This window comes from Grammomys surdaster, unplaced genomic scaffold (genome assembly GCF_004785775.1).
Source record: "Grammomys surdaster isolate TR1022 unplaced genomic scaffold, NIH_TR_1.0 1036, whole genome shotgun sequence".
NCBI lineage: Eukaryota > Metazoa > Chordata > Mammalia > Rodentia > Muridae > Grammomys > Grammomys surdaster.
The window spans coordinates 1,696-23,953 of record NW_021605455.1 but is presented as its reverse complement, the minus strand read 5'-3'; the positions used below and the strand labels follow the sequence as shown (position 1 = coordinate 23,953).

The 22,258-nt window shown below is 44.2% G+C and overlaps 2 protein-coding genes across 3 annotated transcripts in view; both read right to left on the bottom strand.

Moving 5' to 3' along the window:
• Dym (dymeclin) overlaps positions 1-6,930 on the bottom strand; it is a 269,849-nt gene extending 262,919 nt beyond the window's left edge. Inside the window, exon 1 of the mRNA XM_028783225.1 lies at positions 6,713-6,930. The gene's annotated coding sequence lies outside the window, so the exon portion shown is untranslated. The remainder of the gene's footprint in view (positions 1-6,712) is intronic.
• Positions 6,931-13,636: 6,706 nt separating this feature from the next.
• Positions 13,637-21,975, bottom strand: CUNH18orf32 (chromosome unknown C18orf32 homolog). 2 transcript variants are annotated; one of them, XM_028783211.1, is made up of 3 exons: positions 21,703-21,975; positions 14,770-14,945; positions 13,637-14,297 (listed from the first exon to the last, which is right to left on the bottom strand). In XM_028783211.1, exons 2-3 carry the CDS (start codon positions 14,920-14,922, stop codon positions 14,232-14,234), a joined length of 219 nt encoding a protein of 72 aa, XP_028639044.1. In that variant the 5' UTR covers positions 14,923-14,945; positions 21,703-21,975; the 3' UTR covers positions 13,637-14,231. The 2 variants fall into 2 exon arrangements, with proteins under 2 accessions (XP_028639044.1, XP_028639045.1); XM_028783212.1 differs by having other exon boundaries at positions 21,800-21,975.
• Between the last annotated feature and the right edge of the window lie 283 nt (positions 21,976-22,258).

The following is a 22,258-nucleotide window of genomic DNA, read 5'->3' as shown; positions in this document are numbered from 1 at the left end:
TTTAACAGGAAGGGTGATATGTAGAAGGAGCTACGGTGGGAGGAGTAAAGAGAGGAAGAGGAGGAGTAAGGAGAGGAAGAGGAGGAGAGGAGGAGCTAGGAGATGAGAGGGAGTGAGGGAGAGGAGGAAGAGAGGGAGAAAGGGGGAGGGGAACATGGAGGCAGATGTTCACGTGTCTCCACCAGTCAAAGATAGTTGGTATATCTAGGCTGGGTATTGGGTTACACTTCTGATTGTATGGGCATCTTGTTATTGAGCATTACCAAACTTATAAAGCCTTTGATTAACATTAAAAAAAAAAAGTTACTAATAAAAAAAAAGAAGCCAAAGCAAGTAGCACATGCCTTTAATCCCAGCACTCTGGAAGCAGAGGCTGATGGATCTCTATGAGTTCAGAGCCAGCCTAATCTACACCTCAAGTTCCAGGACAGCCAGGGCTACATAGAAAGACTCTGTCTCAAAAAAAAAAAAAAAAAAGAAGCCACAGCATAAGCTGATGCTGGAGCTTTACAGAGAGACTTACTACACAGCAAGCGTCAGCAGGAGCACTGAGGCAGGGCCTGGTATGGAACCCACTACATAGGCTAGACTGGCCTCAAACTCACACAGACCTGCCTGCCTCTACTTGTGGGAGAATTAAGGCACTCGCCACCACTCCCAAGTAGATCATGCATTCTTACTCCAAACATTATAACCTCATAATTCATGTATCCCTGCCAGTTCTAGATCAGTGAACTTATTCTTACACATTGACGAACCCAGTCCAGAACTCTCTAGTGAGTGCCAGGTGCATTTATCTGATTGTTATATGGTATCCCCAAAACACCTCAAACTCAACACCCCAATTCTGAAATGAAGAGATATATTTCTTCTGTCTACATCCACACCACCTAGTCATGTTTCTATGTTCAGACACATGAATGATTACACAGACATAAACTGATTGATTATAGATTGGTTGATTGATCTTAAAAGTATCTCCATTTCACTCTCTAGGCAACTAAAGGAAATGTTAGTCCCATTTTGCAGAAAATTTAAAGTCAAAAGGGTTGAATATCTAGTTGTGGTTAGCCCACACCTGCAATCCCAGCACTCAGGAGGCTGAGGCAGGAGGATCTCCTAGAGTTTGAGGTCAGTCTTTCAGACTGCATCATGAGTTCAAGACCAGTTAAGGCTACAAATTAAGACCCTGTCTCATGAGGTAAGTGATTAGTAACACACCAAAGCAAACATGTGGAGATTAGCCTGGAGGCTCACAAAGCAAGGCAGGAAGTGCTAATTGCCCAAAGCTGCTCCAGCCACTCTTCCATTTGGTAAGAGAAGCTGCCTTAACTAGATATATTCCTTTCTAAATAAACGACATTTATGTTCCCTAATAAGTAGAAACTTATTAGGGTACCTAATTATGGTACCTCCTTCCCCTGTTGCTTGGATATTTTAGCTACAACTCTGGAAGTCCTCCTGGACCTAAAGGTCAAGGTCTATTCCTAGAGATGAGAGGAAAAAACCACTAGACCTAAGACAATGAACTGTCATACCAGCTACTGTGTACCTCTGAACTTACAGCTTGTGAGAAGCACTGGAGTATCATGTGGAAGCTACTATGTTCTAGTCTGTAACTAAATCCCAATCCTAAAAGATACAGAGGGCAGCTGGCCAGGGTGGCCCACTCCTTTAATCCCAGCACTTAGGAAGTAGAGGCAGGCTGATCTCTGTGAGTTAGAGGTCAGCCTTGTCTACAAATCGAGTTACAGGACAACCAGAATTGGTACACAGAGAAACCCTGTCTCGAAAACCAAAAGTAAACAGAAGGCCTTGAAAGCATATATATATATATGGTGGAGAATTGATTGGCTGAGATATCCTGAAGGAAGGGTTGTCAAAATTGTCTAAGAGCTAAAGAGACCCAACCCTGCTGAGCTTCTGACTTCAGCCAAGATTGGGTGCATTTAGACCAGTAGTTCTCAGCCTTCCTAACACTGCAACCCTTTAATACGGTTCCTCATGATATGGTGACCTCCAACCATAAAATTATTTTCATTGCAACTTTGTAATTTTGCTACTGTTACAAATCATACTGAATGTAGGTGTCTGTGATGTCTTCCCTATGGGAAGGTCGTCTGACTCCCACCAAAGGCATCCTGACACTCAGGTTGAGAACCACTGTAATGGCCATAGTCACATTTTCAGGATCCCAGCCCTGAGGAGGCTGAGGCAGCTGCTGCAAAGTCAAGACAAGGCTAAGCTACACAGTGAAAACTTGTCTAGAAAAAAAAATAAAATAAAATTTAATGATAAACTCAACTGGGAAAGAAATGTACTACCGGGGATGCTAGAGAGATGACTCAGATGATAAGAACAGACTGTTCTTCCAGAGAACCAGAGTTCTGTTCCCAGCACCTACATGGACGCTCATAACCCCCTATAAACAACCTGGTCCAGAGGATATGATGCCACAGTCTTCTGACCTCTGTAGGCACTGTATGTCCATGGTGTACATATATACATACAGACAAAACTCCACATACAATAAATAAAAATAATAAAAATAAAATCTAAAATAATTTTTAAAAGAAATATACTATCATATGACAGTGATAACCTGCCCAATGGAGGGACGGCGACTTCTGGAGTACAATTCTGAAAGACTGAGATAAAACTGGCAGGGTGTGATGACACACAATTTTAGTTCCAGCATTTGGGAAGCAGAGACAGGAGAATCTCTTCAAGTTGAAGGCCAAGCTGGTCTACAAGCTGGTTTGGCCAAATCCAAACCAGACAGGGCTACTCAACAAGACTCTGTCTCAAAAGAACATTTCTTTCCCCTGAAGACTCCAAAATACAAAAAGAAGAAAAAGAATAAGTAAACCTTTTGGTAAAGAATACACATGAACACACACAGACACACACACAGACACACAGACACACACACACATACATGCTTGATCCTAATCCTGTAGTTTAGTTTAGATATAAATAATATAAAGATAACATATAAACTATTCACCAGCATAACATTAAGTTCAGAAAATAAAGCTCTGCTTTAAAAATAAAAAACTGACTGGGGACAGTGAACTTAAAGACAAGAGCAGCTCTTCCTGACTGCCATTGCCTTGCTGCTGAAAGCCACTCGGAGGCCACAGCATACGGAGCCAGTGTTTCACACCCAGGAGAAGGGCATCACACCGCAAGGACTTCCACAGATCTTTTCCACCTCTGTCCCGAGAAGGAGAGGAGCAACAGCCACCCTGTCACTCTGCTTTCTGGCCCTCAACACTCACCCATGTACGGCTGAGTCACAGTGCTTGAGAAGGAACTTCAAGTCCAAATACCCTGCCGCCCAGCCTGACTGCTAATATTCACACTCCTCAAGAACCTTCTTCTCCTGCTGATTTAGGGGTGGCTCGGAGAATCCTAGTCACCTCACCTTGTACATGAGAACAAGCACCACCCCAGAGAGAGTGAGAGATTGTTGTATGCCAGTGTGTATGTGTATGCACGTGTGAGTGTTATATGTGTAAGTGTATATTCTGATTATAAGCATCTAATATTTTAAAACTATGATGAATAGCCTGGACTATGTAATCAGACCCTGTTACGGACAGGGAAGGGAAAGGGGAAGAGGGGGAAGGGAAGGAATGTCACATGGTGTTGGATTGCTTTCTGCTTGCTCACTTTGAGAGCTCTCATTTACCACAGTGGCACAGGTACTTCTCAGTGTTTGTTTACAGTCACTGAAAAGTCAAAAGGCCAGTGCACTCTGCTCTGACCAGCCCATCATCTGCATCCCTGACTTAAAGATTGTACTCGTGTTACATTTGTAGCAAAGCAAAATATTCCAAAGCGTGTTTGTGATAGGCAGAATAACAGGCTCCAATGTGACAACATTTCTTCTGTGTAACTCCGAGATTATGTTACTGTCATAGAAGGCAGGCATGGTGGCTTGGGCCTGTAACACAGTACTTTAGAGGTGGTGACATAAACATTTTTAGGGAACCAGACGGTGGTGGTGCACGCCTTTAATCCCAGCACTTGGGAGGCAGAGGCAGGCGGATTTCTGAGTTCAAGGCCAGCCTGGTCTACAGAGTGGGTTCCAGGACAGCCCGGGCTATACAGAGAAACCCTGTCTCGAAAAACCAAAAATAATAGCCAGGCGGTGGTGGTGCACACCTTTAACCTCAGCGCTCAGCAGGCAGAGGCAGGCGGGTCTCCGAGTCTGAGGCCAGGCTGGTCTACAGAGTGCGTTCCTGGACAGCCAGGGCTACAAAGAGAAACCCCCTGTCTCAAAAATCAAAAGAGGAAGGGGAGGAGGAAGAAGGGGAGAAGGAAGAAGGGGAGGAGGAAGAAAAAGGGGATGAGGAGGAAGAAGAGGAGAAAGAACCAACAGTAACAAAGGATAGTGAACTGTGACAATATTTTCTTGTTTTGCACAGAATGAGCTATAGTCATTTGAAAACATGGAACTGAAGGACAGCAGGAGCTACTGGAAAAGCTGGAGACACTATATGCTTGTTTTTCAAGGGAATAAAAGATAGTTTATTCTGAAGTCATTCTGTGTGACCAAGGCCTGGGAACACAGATTCAGGCTACCCCAAATTCCATGTTCCAACATGGAAGGAAACTCTATATTTCATCAAGTGAGACACGGACGCGTTTGTACTGCTCAGTCCCCTTCTATCAAACAGATCCGAGAAGAGTAGTGCCCCATCCAGTTCCTACCCAGCCCAGCGTTCCCCTGCAGTGCACTCAAACTGTTCCTCCACAAAGATAAATAAAATCTAAAAGGGTGCCAACTTTTAAAAGCAAAGTCCCTCTAGATATTGATGACATTGAGAAGTTTGCATTGTAAGTTTGCCGGTGCTATAGTATAGATATTAAAAGAAGAGTGACAGACACCAACCTCCTGCAGGTATTACTGAAAAGCTACATTTAGCGATTAGTTTAAGATAATCATGAGGGAGAATGGGCATTCGTAGGAAGGCAGGTAGAACTAAACTGGATTCACTGGAACTGGGAATGGTACCTGGGAATACATTATCTTACTTCAATATTTGTACTTTTTTTCTTCCTCATGATGCTGAGGAACAAACCCAGGGCCTTGTGCATGCCTGGCAAGGAGTCTACTTTTTTTTTTTTTTTTTTTTGGTTTTTTGAGACAAGGTTTCTCTGTGGAGCCCTGGTTGTCCTGGAACTCACTCTTGACCAGGCTGGCCTCGAACTCAGAAATCCGCCTGCCTCCCAAGTGCTGGGATCAAAGGTGTGTGCCACCACCGCCCGGCAGGATTCTACTTCTGAGTTATACTTATTCTGAGTGGTTCTCAACCTGTGGCTCGGTCACATGACCCTTTCCCAAGGGTCACCTAAGACCATCAGACAACACAGATATTTATATTACGATTCATAACAGTAGCAAAATTACAGTTATGAAGTAGCAATGAAAATAATTTTATGGTTGGGTCTCTACAACATTAGAAACTGTATTAAAGGGTTGTAGCATTAGGAAGGTTGAGAACCACTGCTCCAGACTGTCTGAACCTTTCCACAAAGCAACAAGACCTTACCAAACCAAATACAGACTGTTTAACATAAATATTCTAACACAAACTTTATTTTGTTTATTAAGACAAGGTTTTTCTGTATAGCTCTGGCTGTCCTGGAACTCACTCTGTATACCAGGCTGGCCTCGAACTCACAGCTACTTACTAATTTTGGGAGCTTAAACAAGTACCCCCAACCTCTAAAAGGCCGGTTCTTCATTTTCTAAATGGAGATATTCACCCTTGTCCAGTTTCTCTGAGTTGCCATGAAGATTATCTAAAATAAAAACTCCAGAGCAGGATAGTCGTTCTAGAAACCCATGAACTTCATCCTCTGCAGCAACCTATTTCTACAAAGTGCCTTCCACGACTGAGTCCTCAACTCAGGCACAAGCACCTGGTTCTGGGAAGGCTACACAGCTCCCCACCAACCCCACTCCCATTTCCTCATCTCCCTACCCAGAACCTCCTCTCTACACCTTCAAGGATTCCACTTCCTCCATCCCTAATCAGGGTAGGGCTTCGCTAGCCCTGTCACAACCATCCCGTCGCTGTTGTCCAGGACTTTCTTCCACCTGCTCCATCGCTCTCCTTCCCTCATACCCAATGTGGCCCTTTTCATTCTTCAGCTGACACCCAATGACTCAAGCAAATCCACTAAGGCAAAAAATAAACCAATGGTGGCAGGCCGTGAAGGAGGGAGTAGGAGCGGTTGCAAATGGGTACAGACCTCTTTCGAGGAGATAAAAATGTTGAGGGATTGCTGTAAGGAGGCATGATCATGTGAACAGACTGAAAGCTAGTGAGCTGTACTTCAAGGGGTACTTGTATTTTTACAGTATAGAATGATATCGCAATAAAAACGTGTGTGTCAGACACGCAACACACTACGGCTCGCCCGGCCCATCACACGCCCATCTGTCCAGCCAACCTCGGCTGTCCCGAGTGTCCGGAAGCTCTAGCCGTTCCGGCAACCCCTAGGTCCCGGCGGGCCGGCCAGGGGTCCGGTTCACTTGGTTCTGCACACCCGGGCGCCGAGGGGACGGGCAGACGAGGCCCGCCGAGCTCTGCACCGCTCCGGGCGGCCCAACCTTCCAGGACCGCAGCCCTCCGGCGCGCGGCCGGTCACCTCCGACTCAGACCCCGCGGGGCGGTGCCGCGCCGGGGAAGCCCACCTGTGTCAGCGGCGCGGACTCCGCTTCCAGCCGCGGCGGGCAGGCAGCAAGGAAGCGGGAGCGCGGGCGCACAGGGGCCCGGGTGTGCACGCCGGCTTAGGCCTCCATGGTTCCGTAGATCAGCGGCTCCGGCTCCGACCGCGCTCCGGCCCCAGCGGCTGTCGGTGCGGAGACGCAGGAGCTGGGGTGAGAAGAGGGAAGCGACGGAGGACGCGGCTGGGGACCGAACGGCTAAGCGCGCGCCAGCAGCGGGCGGTCCCGTGGCACGCCGAGCGCGCGTGCTTCTGGGAAATGTAGTCCTTCCGGCGTTTCATCGTCCCAGCGTCTCCCGGGCAACCACATAGCCACGTGGCAAAGTGTAGAAACCAAAAACTCTAGGCTCCTGGGACTGACTGAGAGCGCCTGCACTGTTGACTTAATTGAGATTAACGTGCCTGTTAATTCCTGCAGGATAATCACAGTCTTTTATGGGCTTTCTCGAATTAAAAAATAGAATATTTTTAACAGAAAGATCTACTAGACCCTTTAGCAATATAATCAGAAGTAGTCCCATCAGAATGAAAATCAATACTGCTTAGCGTCAAAAGTATGGTATTTACCTGAGAGGCTAAAGGAGGATTGTTCAGAGTTCAAGGTCAGTATGGGCTGCATAATAAATCACAAGCCAGCCACAGCTGCATAGCAAGACCCTGTCCCAAACAAAAAACTATGGAATTTGAGCCGGACTGTGGTGGTGGCCCACGCCTTGAATCCCAGCATTTGGGAGGCAGAGGCAGGCGGATTTCTGAGTTCGAGGCCTGCCTGGTCTACAGAGTGAGTTCCAGGACAGCCAAGGCTATACATAGAAACCCTGTCTCGAAAAACCAAAACCAACCAAACAAACAAACAAAAAAAACCTATGGAATATGAGCCCGTAATCTAAGTACTCAGACGGCAAAGGCCATTCTACTATATAGGGGGCCAGCCTGACTACATGAAACATTGTCTTATAGAAAAATACAGAGGTTTGAAGTCAAATGACCTGAGGTCGCCAAATTAATACCCTTGAGTATTTACCACTCCTCATCTAAAATACTTGCAAATTGAGGCCCTTATGGTAATAACATTTCACATTATGGACTATTTCCTATGTGCTATATGATATTGTGTTGATTTTTCCAAATAACCCTATGAGACAGTGATCACTATTTCCTTTATTATATAATCACCATGTGCCAATGTTCTCTGCCAAGTGAGGTATAAATATTACTTTACTTTTACATTTATTGGAAGAAGAATGTGCATGCCACAGCACAAATGTAGAAAATGGAGCACAGCTTGTAGAAGCCACTTGTCTCCGTCTATCCAGATGGATCCCATAATGGACTCGGCTCACTGGCATTGATAGCAAGCACCTTTTCCCACTGAGCCATTTTTCCAGCCTAGACATTTTGTTTTTTTCCAATATCAATTGCCAGTAAAATCACTGAGCTTGTAGCAGAACAACAAAGCAAACTAAAACACAAGGTGCCTGGGGAGCTAGCTAAAAATAGGAAGGCACTTTACAAGTAAAGGATGGTATAGATGCCTACTTATGTGAAAACATGTTTGTGAAGGTAGACATCATGATTCACACCTGTAATCCTAACAGTTGAGACGTGGAGTGTGTTGGTTCGTATGTTTGGCCCAGGGAGTGGCACTATTAAGAGGTGTGGCTTTGTTGGAGTGGGTGTGTCACTGTGAGTGTGTCACTGTAGGTGTGGGCTTAAGACCCTCATCCTAGCTGCCTGGAAGCCAGTCTTCTGCTAGCAGCCTTCAAATGAAGATGAAGAACTCTTAGCTCCTCCTGCAGCATGCCTACCTGAATACTGCCATGTTCCCGCCTTGATAATAATGGACAGAACCTCTAAATCTGTAAGCCAGCCTCAATTAAATGTTGTCCTTATAAAAGTTGCCTCAGTCATGGTGTCTCTTCACAGCAGTAAAACCCTAACTGGAGTCAAGAATTCGACATCAGACTAGAGAGATGGCTCAGAGGTTAAGAGAGCTGGCTGCTCTTCCAGAGGTTCTGAATTCAATTCCTAGCAACCACATGGAAACATATAACCATCTATAATAAGATCTGGTGTCAGCCAGGCAGTGGTGGCACAGGCCTTTAATCCCAGCTTTTGGGAGGCAGAGGCAGGCAGATTTCTGAGTTCGAGGCCAGCCTGGTCTACAGAGTGAGTTCCAGGACAGCCAGGGCTATACAGAGAAACCCTGTCTTGAAAAACCAAAAAAAAAAAAAAAAAATCTGGTGCCTTCTTCTGGCCTGCAGGCATACATGCAGGCAGAACACTGTATTCAGAATAAATAAATCTTTTTTTTTAAATAAATCTTTAGGAAGGAAGGAAGAAACAAAGGAAGGAAGGGACAAAGGAAGGAAGAAAAGAAGGAAGGAAGGAAAGAAGGAAGGAAGGAAGGAAGGAAGGAAGGAAGGAAGGAAGGAAGGGAATTCAAGATCATCCTTGGAGATGTAGCAAGTTTAAGGCCAGCCCGGACTACATGACACTTTGTCCTAGAATACCAAAAACTAGGGGTGGGGTGCTGTCTCAGTGATGAAGTGCTAGTATGTGTGAGGAATCCCAGAACTCATGTAAGGCTGTGTGAAGTAGCACATGTATGTAATCACAGTACTTGAAGGGTGAAGTGGGGTTGGGGGTGGAGATACAGAATCCCTGGAAGCACTTTCACTAGCTAACATGGAACACACAATAGCAAACAAGAGACCCTTTCTCAAACAAGATGGAAGGCAAAGACATCCAAGGTTGTCCTATGACCTCTACACACCATACCATGCACTTACCTGAAATCATACACACCAACACATGCTCACACATCATACACTCAAACACAAAGATCATGGAGAAAGAGGAGAAAGAGAGGTGGATACAAAAGGAAAAGCAGGAGGAAAGCAGGATATGGTGACTCCTATCTGTTTCCCTATCCAGCCAGGATGCAAAGAGAAGGGATGTCAACTGTATGTCCAGCCGGGTGGTGGTGCTTCATACCTTTAATCCCAGCACGGAGGAGGCAGAGGCAGGCAGTTCTCTGAGTTTTCAAGACCAGCTTGGTCTACAGAGTGAGCTCCAGGACAGCCAGGGATACACAAAGAAACTCTGTCTCAAACAAAAAAGAAAAGAAAAAAAAAGAAAGGAAGGAAGGAAAAAGAAAGAAAAGAGAAAGGAAAAAAGAAACAAAGAAAAAAGAAAAGAAAGAAGTAAAGAAAAACAGTGTTTGCTTCAACCTTTGGAATGGTGCCAACTACATTCCCATCAAGTCTTCAGTTAATCTTCTCCTGGTAATCCGAGGCTCAGTTAATCCTCTCCAGAAACACCTGAATAGACATACACAGGGGCATGTCTCAATCTTCTAGGTGATTCTTAGTCAAGCCAAATAGGCAAAGATAATAAACAATCAAGAATTGTTTGCATTGTGCTCTAGACTTGGTCTTGACCACTTTACTTACACACACACACACACACACACCACAACTAAAGTGCTCAGTTACCATGAAGGAAAACAACAGCTGGCATAGCTTAGGTCCAGCCACAAAGAAATGGCTTTTGGACAAATTGATTTTGAAAATTAACTAGTTGAAATTTGCAGATTCACCAGCATCTTCAGAGTAGAATTTGCATCTGAAGATATAAAGGTACATTCCCTCTGGTATTAAAGCAAAACTCATTGGAACCAACACAAAGTTATTTCAAAAGCAATACTGAATACCATGGCAGCCTTTCAGGAAAAATTTCCTGTGGGACTGCATAAGGGTATCCTGGGTCATGGTTGAGCAGGTACTTAGAACCCCGAGATTCTCTGTGGAATTCCTCATGAGAACCGGCAGGAGTTCGGTCCCTCCCATCACCTAAGATCCTGAAAAACAGTCACAGATCTCCATAGAGTCACCCAGGCGATAGGCCTCAGGCCTTAGAGATTTACATACTAATGAAGGCCAGAGGGCAGAGCAAATTAAACATTCCTCCCCCAGATCCTCCCCCTTTCTCCCTCCCTATATAACTCGGGACGGCCCTGAGTTTTTGGGGGGTACGCCTAGATCCATCTATTATCCGTCATGTCAATAAACCTTTTTGGAACCAAGGACTTCCTCGTGTTACTGGGGCCTGCCGCCGCCAAGGCACTCAGGCTGCTGGAACCGTAGGATCTCCCTCCCTGATGTGGGGACCCGCCACGGCGGCGGGCTTGCGCCGCTGTGGCGGCCTTTTTAAAATTTTCCCCACAATTTCCAAAGTCATTACCTTGGCTTTGAACTCATGGGAATGTTTACCACATTTACCTAGCTGACACTATGCAGACACCATGACTTTTGTGAGTGTGTTTTGTATGACAGCTGTCATGCTTTTTAACTTACTGAGGTTTAACTTGTGAGTTCAGGCCTATATGTTGGTTCTGGAGAGAGCATGCATTTGAAGAAATTCTGTTACAAAGACAGCTCAGCGCGTAGTTCAAGTCGCCCACATCCTATCTGGTTGTTCTGTCCATGGTAGATGGTGGGGTTTGCTGGTTTGTGGTGCTGGAGATTCAGTACATGCTAGGCAAACGCCACAGCGCTAAGCTCCATCCTCAGCACCTGGATGCTGGGGTCTAGTGCCTCTAGCTCTTATTACAGGACATCGATCTGTGCTCTGGGTTTGTCAGTAGTTGCTTCAGATCTATTGATCATCTATTATTAGATACGATCAAGTAATTTCTTGTAATATCCGCTTATCTTCAAAATATATGTTTTTCTCCTAGAGGCAGAGGTAGAATTGAAAGCTGAAAGCCAACTGTGGTTAGTGGCAAACAATTGTAATGCCAGCATTTGGGAGTTGGAGGAAGAACTGGGAGTTCAAAGTTCAAATTCTCAGCTAGCGACAAAGCCAGGTTAGGCTTCTTAAGACCCCGACTCAACAAAAGAAAAACAAAACAAAACAAAAACCAGCCACAAGACCAAAAAGCAAAGACCTTTTACTTCTTTTCCTGTGCCTTACATTCCTAATACTAGCGCATAAACAAGTGCATTCTAAGTTTTTATTGTGCGAGTAACACCCAGCTGTCCTTTTCTTTCCTTTTGCTATGTCACAATACTCTGACAACAACTTAGAGGAAACTAGGAATGCTCAAAGGTGGAGCACATCTATAACTCCAGCTTGCTTATGTGAATGTGCAATGCTCTGGGTGCAATCCTGAAGCCTGCAAAAAAGCAAACGCAAACAAACTCAGCAATTAAAAGCTGAGCATCACTTTAAAATGTCCAGTTACATTGGTTCATATAATGGTCATGAGGACATTTCAGAATAGGTGTGTTATGGTTCCACTGTATGTATCCCTCCAAAATTGGCCTATTAGAACTTAAATCTCAGGGTGATAGTATTTAGGGTAGATGCCTTCCAGAGATGACAAGGTGAACCTCTAACACTGGATACAAACAAATTATCTAGTAAGATTTGAAAAAATAGGGGCTGGAGAGATGGCTCAGTGGTTAAGAGCACTGACTGTTCTTCCAGAGGTCCTGAGTTGAATTTCCAGCAACCACATGGTGGCTCACAACCATCTGTAATGGGAATCTGATGCCTTCTTCTGGTGTGTCTGAAGACAGCAACAGTGTACTCACAAACATAAAATAAAATCCTTAAATAAATAAAAAAATAAAATTTAAAGAAATAGAACTGCTTGTAGTATGGAGTGATCAGATTTAGTTATTTTTGAGCTTGATCTTATAGGTAAAGGTCTATTTCAATCACATTAGATCATGCTTATTCTTTTGTTTTTGACTCCTTGTGAATTTCACATCTTGCACCCCAATCCCACTCATCTCCCTATCCATTCATACTTGCCCTCCGCCCTTGTGACCTTCCGGGCGCGCCCCCCCCCAAAAAAAAATCTCACTGTGGAAGCTGCAGTGTGCTACAGTGTGTCTCAGGCACACCCTTCAGCTCACACTTCTTTACCTGTGAACATTCATTGCAGTGAGTCATTGGTCTGGTTCAAGGCTCTAACTTCTGCTACACAATCAATCTTGTTACACTCCGAACCCTCACTGAAAGTCTTAGCTATCCTGTTGTTGTGCTGGGTCATGGAGATCCTGCAGCTTAGCTTCTGCAGGACCCAGCCCTTCATGTGCTCTAGCAGTTCATCAATGGGGTAGATGTTGGATCTGGGCCTGGGTTGTAGCTAAGCTGGTTAGCTTGCCAGCTCGCCACACTCACTCACACCACCAGGAAGAGCTCCAGCATTGCCCCAGCTAGCTCCCTCATTGCCAGGGGCAGGGGCAGTTTACCCATAAACCCAGCAAACAGGGCCAACTCTACTGTGCTGCCCAGTCAAGGTGGAGGGCCCATTCTCCGGAGTGCTGCAGCCAGTGAGGGACAGAGCTAGCTTCCAAGCTCCTGAGCATGCTTTAAAGTTTAACTTTATGTTGATTTTGTGTATAGGTTTTACCTGAATGTATGTCTGAGCACCACTTGCATGTCTGGTAACTGAGAAGACCAGAAAAAGGCATCAGATCCCCCAGAACTGGAGTTACAGATGGCTATGAACCTAGGAATTGGACCTAGGTCTCTAGAAGAGTAGCCACTGCCCTTTAAGTACTGAGACATCTCTCGAGTTACATTTTTACAGGACTTAATTATTGAATAATGATGCTGCAAGTCTCATTAGGCAAAAATGAATTTCCCAGAAGCCAGCAGCATGAACCCATAATCCCAGCACTAGGGAGGCACAGACAGGCAGATCACTGTGAATTCAAGGCCAGCCTCATCTACAGAACAAACTCCAGGACAGAGAAACCTTGTCTCCAAAAAAAAAGACAAACAAACAAACAAACAAACAAAACCACAAAACAAAATCCTAAAAAACAATCGCAACAAAACTCCTTTCAAATATGAAAACACAAAAAGAAAAAACCACAAGTTAAATGGATGTTTAATACATTGTCAGGACTAGAAGAGCAGAGAATTAGAAGTTGTGTGATTGACAATGATGTTGATGTTACATTTTTCAAAGAAGCTTTCCTCGTTCCTTTTCCAGCTTCCTTGGAGCAGTAACTATTCTCAGCCATCGCTCACCACTGAGCTCGACAGTGATCACATCTTCCCATCGCATCCCACTGTGGACCGCACTATCTCACACTAATATTCATCCCACTCAAGGTACAGGAGCCCACAGGAAGTGAAAACAGCAAACCCATGAGAGAACTCGGAGACCTAAAGACTTGGTTCTGAGTATCTGCACATACAGACATTCTATTTGTGCATATTAGTAAATCAGAATAATAGACATGAAAGCTACTTTAATGAAAAAGAAACTCTGGAGTGAGATCATTAAATATAACTACTGGAATTTTAAATATAAATACCACGTACTCCCTGATCAGTATCAGGCAGAAGCTAAACTATTTATCTAGGATCCTGGTCTCAGAGAAAAAAGGTCAGAGACAAAGAAGGTGCTTCATATTATCAGGTCCATTTGGAAACAGCCAAGGGCCTTCAAGAGAACCACACTAGTCTTTCTTTTTGTCAGAGACTTCTGTTGGTCCTTTTGTGGGTAATCCATTTGTACCTGCACCCTGAAATGAAAAAAGATTCGAGAATTATGACAAAAAGGGACTGATTTTAAGAAACATTCTTTATAGAAGCAGACATTAAACTTCAGCATTAACTGATTGCCTCCAGAATTATGCAGGTTATGTTCACAGAGTTGCACAGAGTCAGTGCAGCAGGCACCGGTGAAGACAGGAATACTCTAAACATTCATTCCCATTCAAAACAAGCTTTGCACTGGGCCTGGGGATGCAGCTTGGTGGTAGAGGGCTTTTCTGGTGGGCTCCTGGCCCAGAGCACAGTCCCCATGTCAGGTGGGGAAAGGAAGGCAAAGGGACAACACACTCATCAAATGCCTAGTTTCAAATCTCCGATCAAATGTTAATAACTAAAACTGAGACAAAGTAAAGCTTCCAATTCCAGAGGTTCGATCTTCCAGAAGCCTGCGGTTCCCCTGCACTGCCCTTTTCCCGACTCCTGAAAACTTGGAGGCCTTACCTTACAGTCTATCTTGCCAACATTCTTATTGCTGGATTCCTGTACAGCTTTTTTAGGCCATATGCGACTGACCACAGGGTATATGTATGGCTCCAGGAACTTTTTGAAGATCCAGAGCAGGACTGGAATGACGATACAAGGAATGCACACCATCGTCCCAGGCTGGAGCTCCGGAACTGCAGACAGCACAGGGGAAGAAGTTAGCTCTTCACAGATCAGTGACAGAGACACTTCACAGAAAGGACTGGATCTACGGGAGGTGGGAGCTATCTAGAAAAATATTTGCTGAAAGCAAAGGTTTCTAAACCGAAATGCTGCTCTCTGCAAGGTAGAGGAGACAGGAACACTGAGATGCCAGTGTCCAATCCTTTCTAATCACCGCTGCTTTCCATGGGATTCTGTGATAAAAGACGCTTCGGTGGGGAGAAGTTCCTGCCTCCAAGCCTGACAACCTAAGATGAATACCCAGGACCAACCCAGTGAAAAGACGGAACCAAGTCATCACTTAGACCTCCATCACAGGTGCACCATGCCAGGGGCATGCATGCCCACACAATAAATAAAAATGTAATAAAAAACTTTATGTGCTGTGTACTTTACATAGTATACCCACTCATTTACTTCTCAAAGAACCAGGAAGGGAGCCAGTAAGAAGGTTTAGTGGATGAAGGTGCCTGCCACCGAGACGCAGATGGTGGGGGAAACACCAGCAAGGTAATCTCTGACCTCCATAGAACAAAGTGGAGTACACATACGCCAAATAGATACACAGTAATAAAGAAATAAGAATAATGAAAGCACCAGAGAAACTAGATGTTCTACAGATTTCAAAATAAATAAATTATAGTCAGGCATGTTAGTACCTGTCTGCAATTACAGCATTTGATGTTTACTGGTTGGAGGCCATCCTGGTCTACCTAGGGAGTTCCAGGACAGTCAGGACTGCACGGCGAGAAGGATTTTTTGTTTGCTTGTTTGTTTTAAATAGTAATAATGGTAAAATAGTCATAGTAAAAGGAAAATGATATTACTTATACACAAAATATAGGGTGCCCTTAGTCTGAGTTATAGTGTGATGGTCTGCATATCCTCAGCCCAGGGAGTGGCGCTATTAGAAGGTAGGTGTGGCCTTGTTGGAGGTGTGTCACTGTGGGCGTGGGCTTAAGACCTTCATCCTGCCTGGCTGCCTGGAAGCCAGTCTTCCACTAGCAGCCTTCAGCTGAAGATGTGGCACTCTCAGCTCCTCCTGCACCATGCCTGACTGGATGCTGTCATGCTCCCACATTAATGACGATGGACTGAACCTCTGAACCTGTAAGCCAGCCCCAATTAAATGTTGTTTTTTATAAGACTTGCCTTGGTCATGGTGTCTGTTCATAGCCTACCTCAGAAATCCGCCTGCCTCTGCCTCCCAAGTGCTGGGATTAAAGGCGTGCGCCACCACCGCCCGGCTAATCCTAGCATTTGAGAAGCAGAGGGAGAGATCTCTGTGAGTGCAAGCCCAGCCTGGTCTACAGAACTGAGTTCCATGACAGATAGGGCTACACAGAGAAATCCTGTCTTGAAAAAACAAAAAACAGGGCTAGAGATATGGCTTAGCAGTTAAGATCTCTGACTGCTCTTCACATAAATAAAGTAAGTCTTAAAAAACAAACAAACAGGAGGCAGAGGCAGGGCGGACTTCTGAGTTCAAGGCCAGCCTGATCTACAGAGTGAGTTCCAGGACAGCCAGGGCTATACAGAGAAACCCTGTCTCGAAAAACAAACAAAACAAAAACAAACAAACTTAATGTTACCAGCTGGAAGGACATTCTCACTTTAAAAAACAAAAAACAACAACAACAACAACAAAAACACAATTTGCCAATGGAACAATGCTCAAGGCAAACTCTGTAATACAAAACTCAAACCCTAGGCTTGCTAATCAGCCTTTTCCAAGTCTTATATTTTTTTAGGTGGGTGGGGAATGGGGACCTTGTGTTTGACAGAAAGAATGCTGCTGTCACCTTAAACCCTATAACTGCTTTACCTTTTTTTTTTTTTTTTTGAGAATGTCCAGGCTGTACTGGAACCAGAACTCTTCTTGCCCAGACCTCCCAAGTGCTGAATTACCAGTGCCACTATGTAGATCAACTTTCCTTTATGTTTAATTTATTTTGTTGCTTTAAGATTTACGTTTTTGCTGGGCGGTGGTGGCGCACACCTTTAATCCCAGCACTTGGGAGGCAGAGACAGGTGGATTTCTGAGTTCGAGGCCAGCCTGGTCTACAGAGTGAGTTCCAGGACAGCCAGAACTACACAGAGAAACCATGTCTCAAAAAACCAAAAAAAAAAAAAAAATTTACTTTTTTATTTTATGTGGATTGCTGTTTTGCTTGCCTATGTCTGTGTGTCATGAGCATGCAGCACTGTGGGGTCTAGAAGTAAGTCATGTGGGAGTTGGGATTTGAACCTGGAGCCTCTGGAAGAGCAGCTCCTGCTCTTAACCTCGGAGCCATCACTACTTGGTATTCCTTTAAGGATATAATTGAAGGTGTGCTGGGTAATAAGTAAGATTTTATTCAGTGCTATGCTGGAGACTTTTATGTCAACTCGACACAAACTAACATTCATTATCTAAGAGCAAGAAATTTTTATTAAGAAAATGCCTATAGCCAAGCACAGTGGTACCTGCCTTTAATTCCAGCACTTGGGGAAACAGAGGCAGGCGGATCTCAGTGAGTATAAGGCCAGCCTAGTCTACATAGTGAGTTCCAGCACAGCCAGAATTACATAGTGAGACACTGTCTCGAAGCACTTCTCCATGGCCTCTGCATGCATCAGCTTCCTGCCTCCAGGTGCCTGCTTCATTGAAGTTCTTATCCTGACTTCCTTCAGTGATGAACAGTGATGTGGAAGTGTAAACCACATCAACCCTTTCCTTCCCAACTTGCTTTGGTCATGGTGTTTCATCACAGCAATACTAAGCCTAACACAAGAATCATCATGTAAGTAAATTGTCCATATATAAAAGTTAATACTTCTAATATTCTTTTTTTTTTTTTTAGATAGTCTTTCAGCACAGAGACCTACCTTGGCTGGAACTCTCTATGTGGACCAGCCCTTCCTCTACCCTTCCAATTCTGGTGTTAAAGCCATTGTGAACATTTGTATATGCTTGGTCCAGAGAGTGGCACAATTAGAATGGGTGGCCATGTTGAAGTGGGTGTGGCCTTGATGGAGTAGGTGTGTCACTGTGGGTGTGGGCTTTAAGACCCTCATCCTAGCTGTCTGGAAGTCAGTATTCTGCTAGCAGCCTTCAGATGAAGAGGCAGAACTCTCAGCTTCTCCTGCACCATGCCTGCCTGGATGTTGCCATGTTCCTGCCTTGATAATAATGGACTGAACCTCTGAATCTGTAAGCTGGCCCCCGTTAAATGTTGTCCTTATAAGAGTTGTCTTGGTCATGGTGTCTGTTCACAGCAGTCAAAACCTGAGATAGCCATGCAGCAACACAGTCAGCCCTTCTTAATGTTCCCGATAATTAAAAATTGTACTGGCAAATCTGATTCTGAAAGTCAACTATCTCTTAAAAGAGACACTTGTTCTATTGAATCAAAAGAGCTCTTAAATTTACAAAATAAATTAATCCCTTAGGACTAGAATTTCAAAATGAATTACTCTAATTTCATTTCTGTTTCTGTGACAAATACCTCCAAAAAAGCAACTTAAGAAAGAAAGGGTTTGTTTTACTGCACAGTTCCAGGTTATAGCCCATTGTTGTAGAGAAGTTTAGGTAGAAACTTAAAAAAATATATATATCAACAATCAAGAGCAGCTGGGGCTGGAGAGATGGCTCAGTGGTTAAGAGCACTGATTGCTCTTCCAGAGGTCCTGAGTTCAATTCCCAGCAACCACATGGTGGCTCACAACCATCTGTAATGGGATCTGATGCCCTCTTCTGGTATGTCTAATCACAGCAACTGTGTACTCACATTCATAAAATAAATAAATCTTTTTTAAAAAAAGAAAACAATCAAAAGCAGAAAGAAAAAAACACAAGGATCCTTGCTTGCTGGCTCTCAGCTAACTTTCTCCTCCTATATTGTTCAGGACCTTCTGCCTAAGGAATTGTGATGCCCACAATGGGCTAGGTCTTCCTACATCCTTTAACAATTAAGCAATCCCTTACAGACATGCTCAAGGCCAAATGATCTGGATTATCCCTCATTAAAACTGTCTTCCCAGGTAATTCTAGGTTGTACCAAGTTAATAATGAAAACTAACCAGCACAAGGGCCTTAAAAAGAAGTTTCAGAACAATATACAAAGATTTCAAATATCCTAATTTTCAGAATAGTTTTATGAGTTAAATAGCATTGACTGTTGAAGGAATCAGCACAAAAAATACTTTAACCTATTTATAATGCAGGTCAAAGTGTTATGATTCTTTTTTTGATTTTTCAAGACAGGGTTTCTCTGGGTAGCTCTTGATGTCCTGAACTCACAGAGATCTCCATGTATCTGCCTCCTGAGTGCACCAGTACTCTCTAGCTCGAGTGTTAGTATTCATTCTGAATACAATTCTGAAATGAATTACAGGCAAAAACTGTAAGCAAGTATAAGTTTATATCAAAGTATGACTAGCTATTTTATAAAGAACACAATCAATTCTAGTCAAAATAATTTAAGAATTTTTCCAAAGTAATCTCCAAAACTTTCAAGAACATACCTTTGATTTAAAAAAAAAAAAAAAATCAGTTGCTGAGTGGAGGTAGTGCACACCTTTAGTCCCAGCACTCAGGAGGCAGATCTCTTCGAGTTCGAAGCCAGCCTAGTCTACAGAATGAATTCCAGGGCAGCCAGAGCTACACAGAGAAACCCAGTCATATCAGTCGATGAAGCTGGGGGTGTAGCTCAGTGGCAGGGTACTTATCTACATTTTGCTAGATCAGCAGTGCTCAACATATCAAGGGGGCTGTAACTCCTTTCGGGTATTAGGACCCTTGCACAGGGGTCACCTAAGACTACAGAAAAACACAGAGATTTAAGATTCTTTTTTTTTTTTTTTGGTTTTTCGAGACAGGGTTTCTCTGTGTAGTCCTGGCTGTCCTGGAACTCACTTGGTAGACCAGGCTGGCCTCGAACTCAGAAATCCGCCTGCCTCTGCCTCCCAAGTGCTGGGATTAAAGGCGTGCGCCACCACCGTCCGGCGAGATTTAAGATTCTTAACAGTAAAATTACAGTTATGAAGTAGCAATAGAAATAATTTTGTGGTTGGGGGTCACTGCAACATGAAGAACTGTACAAAAGGTCCACAGCATTAGGAGGGCTGAAATCCACTGTGCTGGACATGTTTAATTAGCAGCACTTAAAAGTCAATTAGCAGAGAATACAGCTCAGTCGTGAAAAGCATTGGCTGTTCTTCCAGAGGACCTGGGTTCAGCTCCCAATACCCACCTGGCAGCTCACACTCTAACTCCTGTTCCAGGGGATCTGACTCTCTCACACATGCAAGCAAAACACCAATGGACATAAAATAAGAATAAATTTTTAAAAAGTCAATTAACAGAGATTCTTTTTCAGCACTTTTTTCAAACACGTTTAAAATGTGAGCTGGAGATGTCCAAGGCTCTAGGTCTTGGACCCTTTAGTGATACCATATAGGACACCACTTTACAGATTTCTTAGGGATGATGCCTGGATTTGAGAACAGCATTACCTTCTGAAGGTGCTTCTTGAAAAAATTACTGAACAGGACTGTGTTGTAATTCCCTCATGAGAAAATTCAGACAAAGAGAACCCCCACCTTACAAGAATGAAGTATGCACTCAATTGTGTGACTAATGTAACAAAACAAACAGGCCAGGCTTGTGATCTCAACTATTTGGGAGGCTAATAAAAAGAGGGACATAAATTGGCCTGGGCTACACATCGAGCTCAATGCCTGCATCAACAATGTAAGAAGATCCTCGCAGGACAGTGGTGGCACACACCTCTAATCCCAGCACTTGGGAAGCAGAGGCAGGCGGATATCTGAGTTCGAGGCCAGCCTGGTCTACAGAGTGAGTTCCAGGACAGCCCGAGATATAAAGAGAAACCCTGTCTCAAAAAAAAAACGAAAACAAAAACAAACAAACACACACACACACACACAAAACAATGTAAGAAGATCCTATCTCAAAACAAAAACAAGTCTAGAGTTTTAGACCAGCAGGACTACACAGTGAGAACTTGTCTTAAAACAAAACAAAACTAACAAACAAATTAACTTTTTTTTTTACCCTTTTCTCCAATTAAAAAATTTTTTTACAATTCCCTTTCAGGCCTTGTTCCTACCCATCCAACTGTTACTGCGTTTTGTTTTTTTAATTCTACTTGTAGCTTGTATTTTAGAAATTTGTACACATTATGCTTTAAGTAAAACCCCAAGAACCTGTGCCAGTAACAACACCATATTATTAAGTTGACAAGGTCTCACTACATAGTCTTGGTTGGCCTTGAACTTAAGAGACCCACTTGCCTCTGCCTCCTTTGTGTTGAGATGAAAAGGATGTACTACCACTCCCAACTTCCACAGCATGGTTTTTATAAAACTTTTCGGATTTTTTATTTAGTAAGCCATTAGTATTGTCTCTTAATCCTAGTAGTATTTCGTAGATGTTTTATTTTCTACTGTGAAAACTGCGGTGGAAAATCTAGAAGATGGCAAGGTGGATTATTATTTTGACTACTATCCAATCCATAAAAGAGAGCAAAATGGAATCTTTCATTCAACTTGTCCCTAAGAGGACAATGGAAGAGAGAGGAAAGGGCTAGGGATCCACCAGAACTGCCCAACAGAGCCGTAGTCGCCTTCCATGAAAGAACTGAGAGGATCTGAGCAAGTCAAAGACAACATCAAAAAGTAGAGAAGCTGCAGGGGGCCAGTGGCACAGAGAGGAGGAGCACCCACCGTGCGGGTCCAAAGGGAGGAAAACCGCGAGGGAAGCGAGGGGACACCGAGGTCCACGGACGGAGATCGGTGCAGAAATGCAAGGCAAGTAGGCTACCTAATTCCTGTCGTACACCGGCGCACCGCACAGCGTTTGGGGACGTCAAGCCGCCGAACAGCGCCGCTGACAGACACCCGCCGCGCGGGCCCTAACTCCCGAAACCTCACTCGCCACCACCAAGACGCCCAGGGCAATGTCCGCACTTCCGGGAGGCGGGGCTGTCAGCAGCCAATAGCAGGTCAAGACACTGACAAAGCCATATACGTCATCCAAAGGCTGCACGATGACGTATAAGAGCTCGCCGCACTTCCGGAGCTGCGCAGTAGCAGCACCTGGGGCTAGCCCTTCCGGGCTTGCAAAGAGTGCGGATGTGTGCAGAAAACCAATTTTCAAAGCTTGATTCTGAAAAACTAGTGCAGTGGTGTCCAAGATTTGAAACGGCTCTGGGAGTAAGGCCTGCCTAGTCCTCACCAGCCATAGGAACAGCGCTGGTACATTATAGGATGTTTTCAGATT